The 21,193-nt window shown below is 46.1% G+C and overlaps 2 protein-coding genes across 3 annotated transcripts in view; one reads left to right on the top strand and one right to left on the bottom strand.

Annotated features, from left to right (window-relative positions):
• Positions 1-2,779: 2,779 nt before the first annotated feature.
• LOC147016371 (uncharacterized) lies at positions 2,780-14,485 on the bottom strand. 2 transcript variants are annotated; one of them, XM_085844995.1, is made up of 10 exons: positions 14,246-14,485; positions 6,180-6,418; positions 5,937-6,068; positions 5,735-5,808; positions 5,272-5,348; positions 5,104-5,190; positions 4,876-4,957; positions 3,936-4,765; positions 3,644-3,716; positions 2,780-3,014 (listed from the first exon to the last, which is right to left on the bottom strand). In XM_085844995.1, exons 1-10 carry the CDS (start codon positions 14,288-14,290, stop codon positions 2,905-2,907), a joined length of 1,749 nt encoding a protein of 582 aa, XP_085701121.1. In that variant the 5' UTR covers positions 14,291-14,485; the 3' UTR covers positions 2,780-2,904. The 2 variants fall into 2 exon arrangements, with proteins under 2 accessions (XP_085701121.1, XP_085701120.1); XM_085844994.1 differs by having other exon boundaries at positions 3,936-4,768; positions 14,246-14,484.
• Positions 14,486-14,948: 463 nt separating this feature from the next.
• The window catches only part of LOC147016370 (pleckstrin homology domain-containing family B member 2-like), a 47,492-nt gene continuing 41,247 nt past the window's right edge, over positions 14,949-21,193 (top strand). The window contains exon 1 of the mRNA XM_085844990.1: positions 14,949-15,015. Coding sequence (XP_085701116.1) covers positions 14,989-15,015 — 27 coding nt within the window. The 5' untranslated portion in view covers positions 14,949-14,988. The remainder of the gene's footprint in view (positions 15,016-21,193) is intronic.

Raw genomic sequence — 21,193 nt, 5'->3', positions numbered from 1 at the left:
TGATTCAACTTCTACAAACACCTTAAGTGACACTCGCTTACCCAGCACAACCAGCATCCAGGTTACTGCAAGAAACGTCAATCAACAACCCCGGCAAGCCACTCCTCCCTCCTTCGCTCCCATTTCCTTCCACCTCATTAATTATTCATGCGATATTTCAACAATAAGGTGGTGTAAAAGTCGCTGCATCAATGGTGGTTAACTTACGAAAAACTTTCTTTTTTTTGTACATCCTTCAAAATCTTAATTTTATTGAAATTGAATTCTGCACAAGAACACTGGACAACACATATTATCTTTTTGGCACTTTCAAAACCCTTCTGTTTAGTGGAATTTTGAAAAAATATTTTGCCATTTTACATCATCACGACCAATCAAACTTTACTGCTCACAGACCCCGCCCATGTCCTTGTTTCTCAAGACTGCGTGGGGTAAGGTGTTCTATGAGAACTTTGGAATTTCCTTGTGAAATCTTCCTCTGAAGTCATGTACCACATTCCAGCATCTCATGGCTACTCTCTTCACTGCCTTGTGCAGCCTGTCCCACCCCCTGAAGGAGGTGTCACTTTTTTATGTATATACAGTCCAGGCTCGTGGAAGAGCTAGTACGAGTGCACTGAACGGATTAGGACAAAAGGAACAGCTGAGAGAGGGGGAAAACACCAGCAGCAGAACCGAAGACCAAGATGGTGAGAGGTGGACAAACAATAAGTGTGGGGAGCAATGGAGTTGGGGGGGGGGTGGTAGGAGAGTATGCATGGGGTGGATGAGCTGGATACAGAAGGAAAGTTTCAAGTGGGAAAACTGGAAATTTGAAAGGAGGGATTGGGGTGGGATGGGGGGTTAACAAGGGTAGAAAACATCATGGTTTTGGATTGGGGACAATATGAGATGGTGGTGAACAGCTGTCTTGAAGACCTGGAGTGAAGAATGAGATTGAAGAGGATGTGGAAGTTTGTTCCACAGGTGGGGAAAAAAAAAAAAAAAAAAAGGACAAATGACGTGAGCAGCGATCCTGGATTTATGTAGTTTTCCACAAAAGGGGTTTGCCGGTGGACTGTGTGAACCCTGCAGTAACCTGGGTTGGGGACAAAGCATGGAAAGAAAAGAGGGTACAAGATCAGAAAGGAGGTGGTAGAAGAACAAGAGACCACCGAGCTGTCTGTGATGAAGAAGTGATAGGACCAGGGACTCAGGATCAACACGGTAGATTCCATTAATCTTGAAGGTATCGCTTACCACAGCGTCAAGCTGAGCATGATGTGAGGCAGGGTCGGCAGCCCAGAGGGGAGGGCCATACTGCATCAAGCTCCGGATGAAGTTCTTGTCGGTGGATAAGGAGTTCAGGTGTGCCAAGGAAGGACTTTGTACGATGGAGGATGCCCAGTCGGTGGCTGGCTTTGGAAGGCAACTTTGAAATGTGGTTTGCTCAAGAAAGATCATGGATGGCAGTTCAACCCAGGAGTTTGAATGACTGAACTTCCTCAAGAGGATTGTTAAGAAAGTGGATGGGAGGGTTTGCCAGATGATCCTTTGAGAGAGATGGTGAGTGTGTGAGATTTGTCAGGATTGAAAGACATATTTCAAGTGTTTGACCATCATGTGAATTTGTCAAGGTCAGCAGAGACGTTAAAGAGGCTGCATCCTTCCTCAGTTGATCCTTGTAACTACCTTTGTATATCTCTGGCTGTGTATTCCCCTCCACTATAACATCGTTTTTTGTGTGTACTGTACTGCATCGTGACAATGACACCATCTACAAAACCCTCAGACCGATTTACTAATTCTTGCTCCTCGTTTATAATCTGTGATTTGAAATGCAACTCTGCCGAAATGGCCTGCTCTGGTTTCTGTGACCTCTAAGTATGGCATTGCAGCAAAAGGTTTCCAAAAGGCAGCACATCTAACCTCGTCATTCCGCTTTCAAACCAGGATCTTGTGAGCAAGTTCACTCTGCTCGTTTCATTGGTCATCTGGTTGCGTGCTGGCACCTCATCTACCGTGCTGGCAGTTCAATTGAACAAGGTGGCATGGCCTGGTGAGTGGTCTATCTGTGTCTCCTCTTCCATCCCCTTTGGTACAGACAAGAACAATGTCTCGAACTCTACTCTCTGCACAAGGTCCTCCTCATGTCAAATGACCCTCACACGGGGGGGGGGGGGGTCACTCCTACCCTGACAATTCGTCAATCAGACAAGTGGTTTCTGAGAAGAAGAAAAAAAAATGTTCAAAAAAAAAATTGTCAAAGAATAATTATAATTATGACAAATTATTTTAACAAATTTATTTTCTCCATATTCTCATCATAAAACTGTTGAAAATGTGATGACAAAAACTCAAGTGGTAAAAAAAGTTACGGTCCCAGACACCTGGACAAACACAGAAGTGATTGCCAAACCCCGATGTCCGCTGCACGGGCGACGGTCTAACAAAGCTAAGTGTTGGAAATGAAAGTCCTGACGTGTGTACATCAAGTCATGGTAACAACTTTATCTCGAATGATGTCACCACTCACTCCGCAAATCACCTGTCCATCTCACCTTTTACCCGAACAACGCGCGTGTGTCCAAGATCAAGGTGACGGAGCGCAAAAAAAAGAGGGCAACAAACCGACTGTGGGGTCGCAGGTGCACACAAACAAAGGAAGAGGGGAGGAAACCTGGAACAGAGGCTGGGGTAAGGTTGGATCAATGGTGGAAGAAAAGATTAGAGGTCAGGATGGGGGATGATGAGATGGATGAGGGATTCTTGCCAAACAAACAACCACAATCCACCTGTGTACTATAATCACATATAATCTTTATTAATCGATGTATTTACACAATATATTGCATTAATCATACAAAATAATTTCTTTACGAACAGATTTGATGCAAATTAAGGATGTTAATTGGACACTTGTTGTTATGAATCTTTTTTATTGCTGGTACAGTTGTTGATGTTGCAGACACATTGGCAAATGCAGGCCTCTTCCTGTTTAATGACGATCACAGGCACAGTCGGAGAGCAGCACCCTGCAATGCACACACAACCACGTCGTTGGCGTTCCTGTCATTTTGGCCTTTCTCGACATCCCCTCGTACCACGTCTGTGGAACCTCATCATAAGCACGTGGTACAGTCAAAGCAGTCGGTAACGTAAACGATCAGGTTATCCCAAACCAATTGATGGGGAACATCAATCGGTATAATCGGCTGGGATCAAACACAGCTTGCATTGTGACCAGAGGAATAAGAATATTAATCATAATACCATTATGACAAAAAAAAGAAAGAACAGAATTTGCCAACGTTTAATAAGTGCATTGCTTCAATCATTCCATTCCAATAAGATGTGGGTTGAGGGGGATGGGGACGGAGACGGGGCTGAGGGGGATGGACGCGGGGCTGAGGGGGACGGACGTGGGGCTGAGGGACACGGGGCTGAGGGGGACGGAGACCGGGTTGAGCTGAGGGGGAGGGAGATAGGTTGGGGTGAAGGATGCAGGGGTAGAGGGGCAGGGCTGGATAGGAGGTGGAGCGCAACAGCCTGTAGGAGGGGGACCACAGGCTGGGGAGGGGGGCTGCCCGTTGGTCTTGCGGGCTGGGAGAACTGGGGAATTTATTTCAAAGGACAGAGAGACAAGGGATTGGCTGCTCAGTACCTGCAGCTTGTCCTGCAACTCTCCCAGCTGTAGCAAAATAAACTCCTTCCACCGTTACCTTCTCCCTCCCACTCTACATGCAACGGTGGGGAGATAATGACATCAAGTTGATTAAGGTTTGGGAATGACCAATGTCCTTACATTGCCACGGATAACATCACAGTAAAAAAATTATCATTTTTTTGGCGAGACTGGTTGTAAGTAACACAAAGAAATCTAACGATTAGTTAGTAATGAAAATAACTGTGGTGAGTGAGTGGAGATAACTATCCAGCATACAAAGTACTCCTACCTTTGGAGGTACTTCACTTTGTCCCGTTACACCCAGGGAAGCTTTTCCATCCCCCAGCACAATTCCCAACTCCCTCAACCCCTCCAGCACACTCTGGACACCACCCACTCGGGACGACCCGACCCCGGAGACGTCGGGATTAGTAGGAAGAGAGTTGGACACAGAATCGGGTGTGGAGGCCACATTGCTGATCTCATTTGGAGGGAGCATCGAGGTAAAACCTGGCATTGTACAGGTGGGATTGGAATTTAAGATGGAGGTGAATGGAAAAGTGGGGCCGGAGGTTGAAGGGAGGCTTGGGGTGGGGATCGGGGAAAGACCCGGGTTTGTAGAAGTCAGACTTTGAAGAGATAAATTCAGTACAGGAATGTTAGTAACAGCAGGGATGTGTCCATGGGTCGTAGTAAGACGGTGACTTGTCAAGGGGATAGGATTGTGGTTTGATGGAGAAAATGAGGAAGTGGAAACTATCAAGTTTTTGGTCGTTGTACAATTAGAAACTGAAATCTTAGCAAAACTGGGGTTGCAAGTGGAGTTGGGGTTTGAATCCTCCCCACAGATGTTTCTCATCCCTTGGACAGTGACATCTTCGACATTCGCAAGACCCTCATTTCTGGATCCAGTGATGTTATCCGAAAGGTTTTCATGCACAGTCTTGACGCCCCCCCTCTCCAACTCCGTCCTCTCCTCGATACCGGGAGCAAGAGCAGAGAGGGGAAGCGAGGCCGGGAGCGTGGGAGAGATGGCCCGAGGCCGTGGCTGGTAGAGAGGATGCGGAGGGCTCATGAAGGTCAGGTTCGGCAAGCCGTTTCCAGAACTGCAATCCGATACTGCTGCAAAGAGAACGGGAGATGAAGATAAATGTAGCGTCAGGCCAAAAAAATTCACTCGTATGAAGAGTTTGATATTTGTACGTATTTGACGTGATAAGACTGCATACCTCCATTCGGCTCTTGATCCTCATCGGGCATGAGGAATGAAAAGAGTGTTCCTGGGGAAATCATGGAGAAATCCCCACCTGCCTGGGACGTTGGCCAATGAGGATGAAAGTAGGAGAGATGGAAGTTGAGGCCTGGCTATTGTAAGTACTAGGATTTCAGAGTGGAATGCTCGGTCTGGCCGCATTCAAAATTAATAAGAAAATGAAATGTTGATAATGGGGCATTACCAGCAGGCTGGGAGATCGAACCTCGCTGATATCGGACATCGCAGTCACCGGTGAAAGTTCAGGTAAAGATGGCAAACTACAAAGGTCCTGAAAAAACAAACAAAACATTGTCCGACCACGATGACCTCTGATCTCCAGGATGCTTTCCGTTTGTCTGTGTCAACCTACCTCCGGGTGCGAGGGCTGGGGTATGGGCAGGTTGGGGTGAAACCCGTTGCTGATGCTGTTCACCAGATGCCTCACCTCTGCACACCGGCAAACACACAAACACACCTCACACTCACAGGCCACAGTTTCCTCGTCCATAACGCACTGTATTCGATTGGTTTTGTGTCGGTCTTGGAGACGCCGGCCACCGACCGTCTCGACGGAGCCACCAGCCACTGACCATCCGTCCGTCTCAGATGCCGGTTAGCCGCTCATTGCATTAAGTGATGTATTATGCAGTGGTCTTTAAAATGACGGCTTTGTTGTCCATTTACATTTGTTTTGGAAATGTTACGTGGTAGGTTGTTCTGATGAATACCACTTCAGCTTTGCCCACAGTCGTCAAATATGGTTTCGATCCCATAATTATCTGCGACACAATTTCTCGTTTTTTCTCTCCTCTTGGATGCGTGTTATTTCTTACCCGAGTGACGACGTGCATGCGTCCGCAGATGATGTCCATCTGCAAATGCTTTTCCACATCCATCGTAATCACACCTGCCGGGCACAACACCACCTATGCTCACAGACGCACCGAACGGATGAAGACCATTGCGAGGACAATTTTGGCCACAGATCGTGGAAGATCGGGCATGAGGTGCAGTGGAATGATCGGCGGACGTTACCGGAACGGCCTCTCTCCCGTGTGCGTGCGGACGTGCTTGCGCAGGTCACTCCGCGTAGTGAAGAATTTCACACAGCCGAGGGTAGAACAGTTGAAGGTTTCGCCCGTGTGGAGACGGCTGTGCGCCTTCAACCTTAGAAAGGAGGTTGTGTGTGTGTGTGTGTGGGTGGGGGGGAGTGAGTGAGGGATCAATTGCGAAGCTCGTTCACCTGCCTCAAATTCTCACACCTCGAGTGCTGCCCACCTGTACAGGGTGTTGAAAGCCTTATTGCACTGCTGTGCATTGCAGGCGAAGGGCCGCTCGTGCGTGTGGCCGCGCGAGTGCACGCGCAGCGCGTAAGACGTCAGGAAGGCTTTCCCACACGTGGGACGGGCACACGTGAAAGGAAGCTCCCCGCGGTGCGAGCGCTCGTGCGTCCGTCGGTTCCCAGCGGTGCTGTAAGTGCGGGTGCACCCATCGAAGGAACAGTCAAAACGCTTAGCCTATGGAAGAGAGAGGGAAGGGCATTTGGGAGTCTGACAATGGAAGACATGTGACCACCACCTGTAGTTGAGGAAAGCGCCGCAGCAGATTGCACATCAGGAAGTACTAATACACAGAGGGAGTTGAGCCATTTGAATGTGCAAACAGCGGCCATAGTTAGTGCTACTTCAGAGAAGGGCTTCAAAAACACAAAGCGACAAGTACATGAAGAAATGGAGGATTATATGAGCCAGAGGGTATTTAAAGTGGTAACCCAAACGCTCAGACCACCTCGACGCCAATCTATCCCTCGATACCCGACAAAATAGATATGATGTGTTTTTCTGAATTATAAAACAAGTAAATTTGCGATCAAAAGTCAAAATCTTCTTCTGTACATGAGGTTTGTCCGAAATACCCGAGTGTGGATCAGGCAGAGAAAATGTTAGTTTTTGTACTCGGAATGTGTTACTGAGCACGTTATGGAACAACAGAGATGGCTCAATCTTGGGGTTATCCACCACGACTGAGAGACGATTCCATCCCCACGATTAAGTGGAAGAAACAGCCGTCGCTCGAAACTGCAACACCATCTCTACCCAACTACCGGCAAGTACATGGACACGGACAATTTGAGCGATTAATCAAACACCTGTTGCCAATGCCCGGAAGTTACCGCAAGAGCACCGGAAAAAATAATTATCCATTATCAACATGAATTTCTACAAATCAAATGAACCGCCGTCGATAGTGGAGAGAAAGTACGTACGTATCATCTACTACTCCTCCGAGAGGATTTAACCGAGGACGCAAAAGCTTTCAGGGTTCACCCCCACCTCCTACACAATCCCCACATCAACATTACAATACCTACCACCACTCCCCTAACCCCCCCCCCCCACTCCACCACAGCAGCACTCCTCCCTCCACTGGGGAGGGATATCGACACCTCACGGACATGACGGTGAGACACAGCACAGACACAAATGGCGTTCAGGCGAAGTATGAAAACGGGACGATCCCGTATCATACAAGACACTTGGTCAGCCTGCAACAGTGGGACAAAGCTTTCGTCACCCATTTTGTCCGTGATGTCAAAGTCTGCCTGGGTGGTACCCGTGCAGTTGTGGAGATGACGGGTATTTCTGCTCGAGTAATTTATGAACCGATTTATCAATTAATACAACATTCTTCCCCAATAAACCGTTGATTGAATGAAAATCAAAACCCTCCCGAGTTGTAGTATTCAGCAACCTATGATGTGATCTTTTTACCACTTCCACCTTCTTCCTCTGAATCTCTCACACAACGCTGAACGATACGGCTTCATAATTCCCCCGAAAGGGTTTCCATCACTAACTTTGTCTTCAATAGTTTCTTCAAAATCTCACTGATCAGTTTCAACATTGAGAACCTTCAGACTTGCTGATGACGGTGGAATCAGTATCGGAATCCGAGCTTGACATGCACCGTTTCTCCATGTAAAACCGCCATTTGGATCGAGGCGAGGTCATGGTGTGACGTCACTGGCCAAATCGAAAATGGACACCCTAATGCCGATTTGACACTGATTGGCAAAAAAGATTTTTTTTAAACTTCCCTTCAAATTTGACCGCGATTAATGATTTTCAATGGTTTTCAGAAAAAGAAAAAGAAAATTGCATTCAGGTTCCCCTTCAAGTCCATTCCTCGTTGACTGTTCCGCTCAGCTGTCAAGTGACTGTGTAGGTGGTTGGTCACAGATACATTCGAGCTCCTCCATAAGCCTCCATTTTGTATCCAAAGCCACAAGCCAGCCTATGTTGTTAGTGATGCATGGTTACCATAGGCTGCTTGCACAGGTTGATGGCTTGTGAAGTTGACGAAGGACGTAGCTGCTGTGGAGAGGGTTCAGCATCGAGCTATGAGACCGATTCCGGGCCTAGCTAGACTAAGCAATGAAGAGCAGCTGAAGGAGACGGGGCTTTGTACCCGAGAAAGGAGGCAGTTTCGAGGAGATATGATGGAGATGTTTCAGATAACGAAGGGTATTGACAAAATAAGTGCAGAAGAATTATTCAGCAGAGTGGACGTTGATGGCACCAGGCAACATAGCCGGAGAGTTAAGGGAGGGGTCTTTCACTCAAGAGAGTCGTTGATGCATGGAATGGTCTCCATGGATAGGTAGCGGCAGCAGATACAGTAGATTTGGACTCCTCATGCGATTACTCATTTTGTTTCATTTATTCACATTACCCTCGATGCAAAAAACCAAAACGAAAGAGCATGTAATCCAAAAAGGGCGTGTGCCCACACACCGACAGTCACAGTAGAACAAAACAAAATATTTACTCGTGAAAAAGACCTGACCAAGCAGACAGCAGCCTTTCCGGCGACTTATTATCCGCGAGTCAAAAATTTCTAAATTAAAATTAAAAAAAGCCAAATAAGTAAGGCAAATTCAAAATAAACTTTACTCGGAGAGAGATTACAGCTTTAACCGTTTCGAACTTTAAAATATTGCTGAAATCCACTTTTTCCAACTCGATAATAAATCTGTTCAAATTTGGGGAAAGAACAAGCCAGGAGTCCAAAGGATTCCAAATTGTCAAAGTTTGAATATTATTAAACACCGATTGTCTTACTCTACATGTGAGGCCTGAATGATTAAATGAAGGTATTCTGCGTGAGAACCGCCTTCGTACCGATACAATTAGTTTGATACCCTTATTAAAATGTGGTGACCAGACTTGTGATGTGTCGTACAATGTCGGTCGTACAAAAGCGTTGAAACATTTTGTTTATTTTTTTCCCCAAGAATCCCATCTCCTTGGTTACAAAGGATCCAAGCAAACAATTCATACGAATACTGTCCTTTTTAACAATCATCGTACAATGGTTAGTAAATCCCAAATCGCGACTCATAACGACCCCGGAATCCTTTATATGCAGTCAACCCTGTTAATCTTCACACTTTTTACCGCATAACTTTTTCTTTATTAGATTTAAACCTCCAAGGTGCACAACTACACATTTTTCAATTTCTAATGTCAATTGCATCTTGTTTGCCCGATAAAAAAAAAAAAGTTGCCTCAAATCCTTTTTCAAGTTTGGCTGTTTCCCCAATCTCCCTGTACGAAAACACTATCTTCGAATAATCTGCAAACACATAAAACTGAACTACTCTCAAGTACTTTTGGCAAAAAAAAAAAAAATATATATATATATATATATATATATGTATGTATGTGCCTGGTGTTGGCTTAATGGTTAGGGTGGTGGGCTTGGGATCCAAGGATCCTGAGTTCAATTCCTGCTTGGCTGTTGAATTAATACTAGGTGGGGTTGCTCTGCCTATCATCCTTCTGAGGTCGGCAAAATGAGTGCCAGCTTGTTGGTATTCTGTGTCGGAGTGGGGTCATTCCGTGTCATTTCAGCCGGGGGTTGCGGTGACCCCCTCAGATTTTTCTGAAAAAATTCTCAAAGCTACCTTAACATATATGAGGAAGGTTTGCCAAGTTATAGCTCAAAATTCCAAGTAGTGTCAGAGATATTTCCCTACAAACACCCTAGGGGTGTTTCAATTCTGGCAGTCGCGAGTTGCAGATTTGTATCTGAAGCATTTTTGGAGGGCTCTAAATTCCAGAGTTTTACAAATAGAGTTCTAAAAATTCACACAAATGGTGCCTATTAGTGAAGCTTTCAGAATCTGACTTAAAAAAATGTTCTACTTAAAATACTTTTTTAGATAAGTACTCTCAAAAGTAGTGATTTGTAACATGCAGTCAAAAAAATTGGAGTTTTCAAATTGCTGCCAACATTTAGTTTATTCATCATGAAGTATTTTGTTGCCTGATTTACATAATCTAGTGACTGGATCATTTACACAAGAAAACTGAAACGTTTTGGAGCAAAATCTTGGGTGCTATAGATATCTGAACTTTGCTCCAGACTCAACGACACTGAAATTTACCCCAAGTGTTCACCATGTTGACAGTTACACAGCTCTTTTAAATTTTTGTCACTTAGACACATACATAGGCAAACTGTGGTAGAAAATTCAAGAGTTGTTCTCAATCCCTTCTATTTTTAAACGATTTTTATAAAGGCCCACTATTTAAAAAAAACATATTTGATGAAAGATGGAGAATAAAAGCAATAGCTGTGCTTTTTGAAGTAGAAGCCATGCCAAACATTCGTAAGTTGGCACCACAATGATCAAATTGTTGTGTTTTTTGGTCAGAACAAGTACGTGGTTACTTTAATTTGGCTCACATTTTTAAAAAAGGATATTTTAGTTTAAGGCTGCCGCCAATCTCAATTACAAATTAAGACACATAATGTGATCATAATAATCACCATTATAAATATTCATTTGCATATCTAATTGTTTATATACTTCGTGTACATTGTACTAAAGTCTACATCCATTTGTAAATGTAGGTACAATATCTGATTCAACTTTTTTTTTTCATAATTTCATATCAAATTGTTTGGACAAATGTACTTGGATCCATTGTACAAAGTGAATAGTTTTATAATTGCCAGGATATAATAAAATGTAACAATGATTATTGGCAGTTTCTTCAGGGCTGTGTATTAGGTTAAAGCCTAAATAAGATGGTTGTGCTTCATGCCTAACTTTAGAAATGATTTTGGTACACTTCTTTAAGCTTTACTAAACTGATTTATATATTGTTAGATTCCACTTAAGTCACACTTCCTTACAATATCTTTATTTTTTCTATATGTTTGTTCGTAAAAAATTTATTGAAAAAAAGTAGCTTTTGGGACTGAAGAATCATTAGAAATTGATACATTTTTTGTAAATTACTTCAAAATTTCAAACCCCACATTTCTGATATTTTGCATGAATATAAAGGTTAACACAAGTATTTACTTGGTAGAAATTTGATGTTTATGTGCAAATTTAATTCTATGATATGAGATAAATAATTTCATAAAAGAAACACAGATTCTGACAATGAAACACTACTGCATGCTCATTGTGGTGTCAGCTTAGGAATTCTTGACATGGCTTCCACTTCAAAAAGCACACCTATTGCTTTTATTCTCCATCTTTCATCGAACATGTTTTTCTTTTTAAATAGTGGGCCTTTATAAAAATCGTTAAAAAATAGAAGGGATTGAGAACAACTCTTGAATTTTCTACCACAGTTTGCCTATGTATGTGTCGAAGTGACAAAAATTTAAAAGAGCTGTGTAACTGTCAACATGGTGAACACTTGGGGTAAATTTCAGTGTCGTTGAGTCTGGAGCAAAGTTCAGATATCTATAGAACCCAATATTTTGTTCCAAAAGGTTTCAGTTTTCTTGTGTAAATGATCCAGTCACTAGATTATGTAAATCAGGCAACAAAATTCTTCATGATGAATAAACTGACTGTTGGCAGCAATTTGAAAACTCCAATTTTTTTGACCGCATGTTACAAATCACTACTTTTGAGAGTACTTATCTTAAAAAGTATTTTAAGTAGAACATTTTTTATGTCAGATTCTGAAAGCCTCATATCACCAATAGACACCATTTGTGTGAATTTTCAGAACTCTGTTTGTAAAACTCTGGAATTTAGAGCCCTCCAAAAATGCTTCAGATACAAATCTGCAACTCACGACTGCCAGAATTGAAACACCCCTCGGGTGTTTGTAGGGCCATATCTCAGACACTACTTGGAATTTTGAGCTATAACTTGGCAAACCTTCCTCATATATCGAGGGTTGAGAGACATAATGTTGTAACTGCATTTTTTGCGAAATTGAATAAAATGGCTCTCATGTCTTTCAACAACATTATTTCGCGGGTTGAGAGACATAATGTTGTCACTGCATTTTTGGCGAAATTGAATAAAATGGCTCTCATGTCTTTCAACACCATTATTTAGCAATTTGCAGGAAATGGAAATTTTCAGTTACAACATTATGTGTCTCAACCCACGATATGTTAAGGTAGCTTTGAGAATTTTTACAGGAAAATCTGAGGGGGTCACCGCAGAATTTCATTTTTTTTGGCTGATTTGACATGGAATGACCCAGGGTTGTCCCGACCCGTCCAGGATTGTGTCCAACAGCCAAGGACACTGCTTCAGCAGCACCAACGCTCTGCACAGAGTATGGTCCTGATGGATGCAATATCTCAACGTTATTAATTCATCCAATTTCAGATTGTAAGACCAAATCAAGTAAATTATTCCCACGAGTCGAACTTTTAATTATCTGGTTCAAAACATTGAGGATCGAAAAATTGAAGACATCTAAATCATGTCCCTTTCCAACTACTTAATATAAATCCCAATTAATATGAGGAAAATTGAAATCTCCCATAATTAAGCAATGGGTCATTTGTTATATTTAACGAATCAAAATAATCTTTATAATGAATTGGTCGATAAACTCAGATAACTATCAAGGACTTGATTCCTTTAAAGAGTTTAATGGCCATTACTTGAAGAAATGCTTTGTTTGACATAAACTTGTCGAATTGTTAAGATGGTACTGTATAGTATGTCATTAGGAATGAAAAACATAAAACCTCCCCATGTCTATCTGCTACCTCATTTCGATACGCAACGTACGAGTTGTCGAGGTTCAATTCACACTTCAACATGTACTCATGAAGCCGTATCTCAGTTTTGGCAAAAATTAGATTTTTCTGATGAGCAATCTCAAAGAGATTGTTAACTAAACTTTGAGAAATGAACAATCAAACTGTAACCAATTCCGACATGTTTAATGAAAATTGTGCCCGGCTGGTGAGGCTGCATGACCGGGTGAAGAGGAAGAGGAAATAATGTGAAAAGACTGGACTCCCCCGTGCTGTCCGTCCGTCCCCGGGCTCCCCCGTGCTGTCCGTCCGTCGCCGGGCTCCCCCGTGCTGTCCGTCCGTCGCCGGGCTCCCCCGTGCTGTCCGTCCGTCGCCGGGCTCCCCCGTGCTGTCCGTCCGTCGCCGGGCTCCCCCGTGCTGTGCGTCCGTCCGTCGCCGGGCTCCCCCGTGCTGTCCGTCCGTCCCCGGGCTCCCCCGTGCTGTCCGTCCGTCCCCGGGCTCCCCCGTGTTGTCCGTCCATCGCCGGGCTCCCATTGTTGTCTGTCCGTCGCCGGGCTCCCCCGTGCTGTGCGTCCGTCCGTCCCCGGGCTCCCCCGTGCTGTCCGTCCGTCCCCGGGCTCCCCCGTGTTGTCCGTCCATCGCCGGGCTCCCATTGTTGTCTGTCCGTCGCCGGGCTCCCCCGTGCTGTCCGTCCGTCCGTCCCCGGGCTCCCCCGTGCTGTCCGTCCGTCCGTCCCCGGGCTCCCCCGTACTGTCCGTCCGTCCGTCCCCGGGCTCCCCCGTGCTGTCCGTCGCGGGCTCCCCCGTGCTGTCCGTCGCGGGCTCCCCCGTGCTGTCCGTCGCGGGCTCCCCCGTGCTGTCCGTCGCGGGCTCCCCCGTGCTGTCCGTCCGTCCGTCGCCGGGCTCCCCCGTACTATCCGTCCGTCCCACCCCGGACTCCCCCGTACTGTCCGTCCGTCCCACCCCGGACTCCCCGTACTGTCTGTCCGTCCGTCCCACCCCGGACTCCCCGTACTGTCCGTCCGTCCCACCCCGGACTCCCCGTACTGTCTGTCCGTCCGTCCCACCCCGGACTCCCCGTACTGTCTGTCCGTCCGTCCCACCCCGGACTCCCCGTACTGTCCGTCCGTCCCACCCCGGACTCCCCGTACTGTCCGTCCGTCCCACCCCGGACTCCCCGTACTGTCCGTCCGTCCCACCCCGGACTCCCCGTACTGTTTCCGGATCCAACGACCCATTCGGTTGATTTGTCCAAGTATATTATAACTGGGTAATGTTGAGGAGGGACAGCGAACAATAACTTCTTACCTGTTGGTGCCCAAAAAACTCGCTCTGAATGAGCCCTTTGTCCATCAGGCAGTGGAGTTTCTGTTTTGTATGAACAATAAAACCGAAAACATAAACAATAATAATAATATGATCAATTTAAAAACAATTACACGACTCGAGTGTTCATCACTTCAAACGGAAAACGACCATATTGATCCTTTCGCATCAAATCAAACCGGACTTATTCTACTTCCTGCAGTGTACACCCAACGGGCTTCACCGTGGTCACCGTCTACACCGCACGATATTGTACCACGTAAAGATTATACACCCAACGGGCTTCGCCGTCTACACCGCACGATATTGTACCACGTACAGATTATACACCCAACGGGCTTCACCGTGGTCACCGTCTACACCGCACGATATTGTACCACGTACAGATTATACACCCAACGGGCTTCGCCGTCTACACCGCACAATATTGTACCACGTGCAGATTACACTTCGCACTTCCGTACTCGCCAGGGGTGCTGCGGTTAAAATAGTGACGTCAAGACGCCATTGCGTCTTGACGTCACCATGTTTTACGTGGTACAATATTGTGCAAAACCATGGTACAAAAACCATGTTTTTTACGTTGCGTTTTATTATAAATTTATAAATTGGCGGTAAAGCAAAGAAATAGCGTATAACGTGTTAAAAAAAAATAATATGATGAGATTCCGAATTATTTTCAACCATCACTGTGTCACTCTGAAGTGGATTTGCATATTTCCAAGATGGCGGGGCTCTCTCACGAAAATGTGGTAAGCAGAAGTAGTGAATATATCGCATATTCCTTGAAAGCAGCACGTAAAAGATAAAGACTATCATAAAATTGAATACTCACCGGTCATTTTGATATCTGGTTTATAGGGGGAGGGTCAGGTCTAAGGGGAGAAAATTACGGTCCGAAATAGCATCTTTATTTAGGCCCGAAAAAAACCCAGAAATTGATCCATTCATCAAGACCAAGATGGCCGCGCACCTGTTTATTTTCGTTATTTGTTACGTAATAATCTGCTCCAATCACACATATTACAACCCATACTTTCTTTATTCGTAGTATATATTGTTGCGAATTCTGGTCCGCCTGGCGTGCGAGCGATTGCGTGACTCCAATCGCAACCGCGTCGCCCACCGGACGGACAATTCAGTCGTGACCCTCCTGGAACTACCGCCAGGAGCCAGTCACGGGTGGGGGTTTAACCCCACCACGATCGTGCCAATTGCCCACCCGCGCAGGATAGGGTTGCTCGCCAAACTCGACCGACCTTGGTACCTGCGCGAGTAGTCGACCGGGCGATCGTACCTCGCCGCAGGTTGGCCGAGGACACGAACTGCTTAAGCGGTCCGTTCCGTGCTACAGTGATGACCGAGCGGTGTTATCGCCGACCTCGACGGATGTGATTCTGTTTACCGGGTGCTTACTACCCTCCACCAATTTCTTCCGTGATGCAAGATGGCACTTTCAAAACAGGGAATAGGACGCAACGAACGGGAAACAGTTCAACAGGCACATTTATTCAAACCCACACGTATATACAGCCAACACAATGGATCATGCACGTATGTACAGTCAAAGCAAGCAGATAAAAGCATTACCACCGAATAAAGCGTTTTATTCGCACACACAGTCACTTAAACAAGTCTACTTACTAGACAATGCCACCACATGCATTTATACAAACGGCAAAGAAAAGCCACCCCCAAAGACAAGGGTGGCAGACAGGTCTGTGGACCGAATGTGACGTGGAGTCTGGATGAACGGTCAGGCCCACGAGACCGAAGGGTCTTACCCACGTCCTCGTGGCGCGATGGTGGGCAAGTCGCGACGTCGACTCCCCCACGGCCTGGCATGGCCGCGCCTGTCCTCGGGCACCCGGCTTGGTCGGTGAGCTCTCTCGGGCGTTCCCCACCCGGATGCGCAGGCTCGCGCCACACAGCAGGCACCACGGAACGGACGGGGTTACCGGCACTCTCTCAGCGCAGATGCTCGGTATGGGGGGAATTGCTGGTGCTCTCTCAGCACGTCAATGCTCTCTTAGCGAGTTGACGCTCGAATGAGCACCCTGGACCGCCTTGGCTCCGGCAAACTCTCCCTGGCTGTGGTCTCCACTTCGCCCCCTTTCCCGGCGGTGGTCTCCACGTAGCCCTCTGGTTTGGCTCCGAGCCCCTCTCCGCGTCCCTGCTCCGTTCACCAACTCTGGCAACCGACCCACTGACACTTCTCTCGACACTGCCTCGAGCTCCGTAAAACCGACTCTGGCAACCGACCCACCAACACTTCTCTCGACACTGCCTCGAGCTCCGTAAAACCGACTGGCAACCGACCGACTGGCCCTGAGCTCCATTCTGCTCGCCCTTTTATAGGGCCGGGGAAGTGAGAATCGACCCCAGACCCTTAACCTCCAACCCCGGCAAAGCGGACGTGGTAGAAATCACCAAAACACTCGCTCGACAGCGTGACCCCTGACCCCAGCAAAGCGGACGTGGTAGAAATCACCAAAACACTCGCTCGACAGCGTGACCCCTGACCCCGGCAGAGCCCATGTGTGTAATTCACCAAGGCTTCGCCTCGACAGCGCGGCTTCGACCCCGCCGAGCCGATGTGTGTAATTCACCGAGGCTTCGCCTCGACAGCGCGGCTTCGACCCCGCCGAGCCGATGTGTGTAATTCACCGAGGCTTCGCCTCGACAGCGTGGCTTCGTCCCGGCCGAGCCGATGTGTGTAATTCATCGAAGCTTCGCCTCGACAGAGCGACTCCGTCCCGGCCGAGCCGATGTGTGTAATTCACCGAAGCTTCGCCTGCCAGCGCGGCTTCGACCCCGGAAAAACGGACGTGGTAGAAATCATCGGAGTGTTCGTCCTGACAGCGTGAAGATGGCGTTGTCTCCGGGATGGAGGTGAAGCGATGTTTGCAGGGTGGCGTTGTTGATTGTCGTGAAGGGAAAAGGGCAAAGGTGGTGGTGGTTTGGTTATGGTTGTTTGGGAACGATGTTGGTGGTGGCGATTTGGTTGTTGTGGGCGTCGTTTGAGAATGGCGGTGAAGCGATGTTTGCGGGGTGGAGTTGTGGAGGTAAAGAGGCGAAGGTGGTGGTGTTTGAGTTGTAGTTGTTTGGGAATGATGTTGGTGGTGGTGATTTGGTTGTTGGAGGATGATTGGTCCAAAATAATGTTAGAGAAAAGAAAAACGGCTATCTCAAAGCGTCGCAGCCCGGTGAACACGAATAATCTCCTCTAAACAACGGTGGGGAACTATCTGCACATAAACTTACCGGCATAACTGTTGTAAGGATCTTTCTGGTGTTGTGCAAATTTCCACAGCCGTAACAATATTATTTATTTTTCACATTGGAAACAAACTGTACGAATATTTGTTGATTATTTTTTATGTCCATATTAACATATTTGTGAAGTCATGTGACCAGTTTAGATGCAATATTTGTAAACATAAGCACTTGTCACAATGTTTTTATGACACATTGAAATGTCCCGTGTTTCTGATAATCGTAATGTTACTGATTCATATTTTATAGTTGGAATGATAGTTAGAAATTATATATTACAGGCCCAACTACCAGTCTAGCTGTGTATATAGAACCAAGCTCAAGCGAGACAAAACGGTTAGAAATAAACTCGAGTCCAGAATACGTCCCTTGGTGGGTTAGACCCCAAATGAAGAACAACTGCAAGAGATGTTCACTGATATTTCTGCCGAGATGCTCGACATCATCATCCCCATTCTCCAAAATCCTGCGAGTGTTGTTAATCAGCATGTACTGCACACTTGGATGGATGAGAACAGCGTCGACGTCTGCTATCAGGGGATAGTCCAGAAGGCAAAACGTAAGGGAACAGTATTTACCATCTCATACTGGAAACCTGACGAAAGTGTGGATGACTGCGTTGATTTTGATGTTCAGGTGAAGCAGTTCATCGCAGACCTCTTGTTTAAGGACTTGGAATTTGTCTAAGGTGTTTAGTTTGTTTGACCTTGAAAAAATAGGTCAAGGTCATGCCAAGGTAATTTATTTGCCATTATTTGTATTGTTGACAATATTCCCTGCATGATGATATATGGTTGTACATATTTCTATGAGTTTTTTTGTTTTAGAATTTTGTTTTGAACCGTACTTACGCAAAATCTTAATAACTGGCAATAAGTTCACGATATCTGCGCTTTGACCGTGAAAAATTATGTCAAGGCTATGCCAAGGTCATTTGCTTCTCTTTATTGGTATTGATTGTAATATTGGAAGCATGATGATATATGGTTTTATATATTTTTTATGAGTAATACAGATACTTGATTAGCATTTTAGCTAAATATTATTACATACTATCCATACAATGTAAATTTAACGATATCTGCGCTTTAACCTTGATGAGACATTATGTAAAGGTCATGCCAAGGTCATTTGCTTCTCTTTATTTGTATTGTTCACAATATTACAAGCATGGTGATATATGGTTTTACATGTTTTTTATGAGTAATAAAGGTGTTTTATTAGCATTTTATCTTACGTTGTACCATTTTTCACATTATTACGTAATATCCATACATTGTGAATTTAACGATATCTGCACTTTGACCTTGAGAAATTATGTTGAGGTCATGCCCAAGGTCATTTATTTCTCTTTATTTGTCTTGTTTACAATATTACAAACATGGTGATATATGGTTTTACATGTTTTTTATGAGTAATACAGGTGTTTTATTGGCATTTTATCTTGCGTTCTACCATTATTACGTAATATCCATACATTTCTGATTTCACGATATCCGCGCTTTGACCTTGAGAAATAAGGTCAAGGTCATTCCCAAGGTCATTTATTTATCTTCGGTTGTATTGCTTACAATATTTCCTAAATGCTGATATATGGTTTTATATGTCTTTTCCAGTAATAAAGCACGTTATTGACATTGTATCTATTTTTGTGTTATTTTTACACAATTTCCTAATGGGTATTGGACACAACTCGTTACATAATAAATGTATTACATATTGTCCCCAAATACAGCCGATATTAGGTCAGGTCAGGTATGGGAGCATGTGCCAGAACAGCGCGTCGCTGCGTCCACTTTCCGCCGGTACTCCAGGGGCCTCCGTCTGGCCATCCCCCAGGCAGATGCCAGGCCCATCCCCATCTTCTTGAGATGATGGTCAACCTGCTGCAACCATGAGGCACGTGGTCGGCCCACTGGCCTCCTCCACTCATGAGACTCCCTCGCTGAGAGAATCTGGTGAGCAGGATCAGCGTCAGGAAAACGAGCCACATGTCCATACAGCCGCAGCTGACGCTCACGGACTATGCAGGTAACAAATCTCATCCGAGTCTCTCTCAGCAACCGCTCGTTGGACACAAAATCCGACCAGCGATAGCCAAGGATTCTCCGAAGAGACCTGGTACCAAAGGAATTAAGTCTCCGTCTCAGATCCTTGGTCAAAGTCCAAGTCTCGCACCCATAGAGCAAGACTGGAAGTACCAAGGACCTGAAGACTCGGACTTTCGTCCTCCCGCACAGGTACCGGCAGCGCCACACCCCATGATCCAGTGAATCCATGACTCCCCAGGCCCGACCCAGACGTCTATTGACCTCCGGCTCACAACCTGCGGAGACATGAATATCACTGCCAAGGTAAGTGAATCTATCCACGACCTCAACATCCTCACCACAAACAGACACAGACAGGACAGCAGCATCCAAGATGTCACCGAAAGCCTGGATCTTTGTTTTGACCCAAGAAATCCGTAATCCCAACGGCTCCGACTCCTCATTCAGCACCTCGAGGGCCCCCAAGAGGATGTCTAAAGTCTCCGCAAAGATGACTGCATCATCTGCAAAATCAAGGTCCGAGATCTTGACATTGCCAAACGATGCACCGCAACTTGATCTCTCCGACATCCTCCCAAAAATCCAGTCCATACAAGTGCTGAAAAGTGTGGGGGCAAGTACACACCCCTGACGAACTCCAGTAACAACTGGAAATAAGTCAGAGATGGTACCACCACACTTCACAGCACTCTCAGTACCAGAGTAGAGTTCAGACATCAGATCGATCAGTTTTGGTGGCACCCCACGAAGACCAAGAATCCTCCAGAGGACATCCCGATTCACTGAATCGAACGCTTTACAGAGATCAACATAGGCTGCAAGCAGCCCTTGCCGAAACTCTCGTCTGCGTTCGGTGAGGACACGAAGTGCAAGGATACGGTCAATCGTTGACCTCTTTGGTGTAAAGCCTGACTGCTCTGGACGCTGGTGCTCAAGCAGATGGTGGCGAACCCTATCAAGAATTATCCGAGCAAAGACCTTGCCCGGCACTGAGAGCAGCGTCACCCCTCGGTAGTTGTTGCAGTCTTGGCGATCACCCTTCCCTTTCCAGAGAGGGACAACAAGGCCCCTCTTCCAGTCAGTTGGGATGATGCCTGTGTTCCAGGCAGAGCACAAAACTGCATGCAACGACGCGAGTGCAGCATTTCCACCAGCCTTGAGAAGTTCGGCATGGATGCCACAGATCCCTGGAGCTTTGCCCCGTTTCAACTGGTTCACCGCAGCCCGTGTTTCCACAAGCGATGGTGGACCACAGTTGATTCGAGGGTCAGCAACAGGGATTGTAACACCCTTGACGTCCAACTCGACAGCTGGGGGATCAGCCTGGTACAACCGCTCAAAGTAACCAGCCCAGCGGGCCTTCACTTCAGACTCCTCTGTCAAGAGCCTACCACTCTCTGCTCGAACTGCAGTGCTCCGAGGGATGGGCTTGGATGAACGTAATGCGCGAATTCCCCTGTAAGCGGGACGAGAATCACCTGTCCACAGGTGATGCTCTACCCCCTCACAGATTCCTCGCACATAGGCCTCCTTGTCCACCCTCAGTGCACGTACAGTTTTACCCCTCAGCTCCCTGAACAGCTCAGCTCTGCCATTCAGCCTG

Source organism: Eptatretus burgeri, chromosome 11, assembly GCF_056783735.1.
Source record: "Eptatretus burgeri isolate ZD-2024b chromosome 11, Ebu_testis_v1, whole genome shotgun sequence".
Lineage (NCBI taxonomy): Eukaryota > Metazoa > Chordata > Myxini > Myxiniformes > Myxinidae > Eptatretus > Eptatretus burgeri.
The sequence above is the reverse complement of the archived record's forward strand: the minus strand, read 5'-3'. Positions and strand labels throughout refer to the sequence as shown.

Bases quoted from the DNA above. Each gene is read 5' to 3' on its own strand.
- LOC147016371 (XM_085844994.1), bottom strand. From the start codon at position 14,290: ATGGACAAAGGGCTCATTCAGAGCGAGTTTTTTGGGCACCAACAG. The intron at 5,809-5,936 runs GTAACGTCCGCC...TGTGCCCGGCAG, and splicing joins ACGGGAGAGAGGCCGTTCCG to GTGTGATTACGATGGATGTG. The intron at 5,349-5,734 runs GTAAGAAATAAC...GCCGGTGTGCAG, and splicing joins GCATGCACGTCGTCACTCGG to AGGTGAGGCATCTGGTGAAC.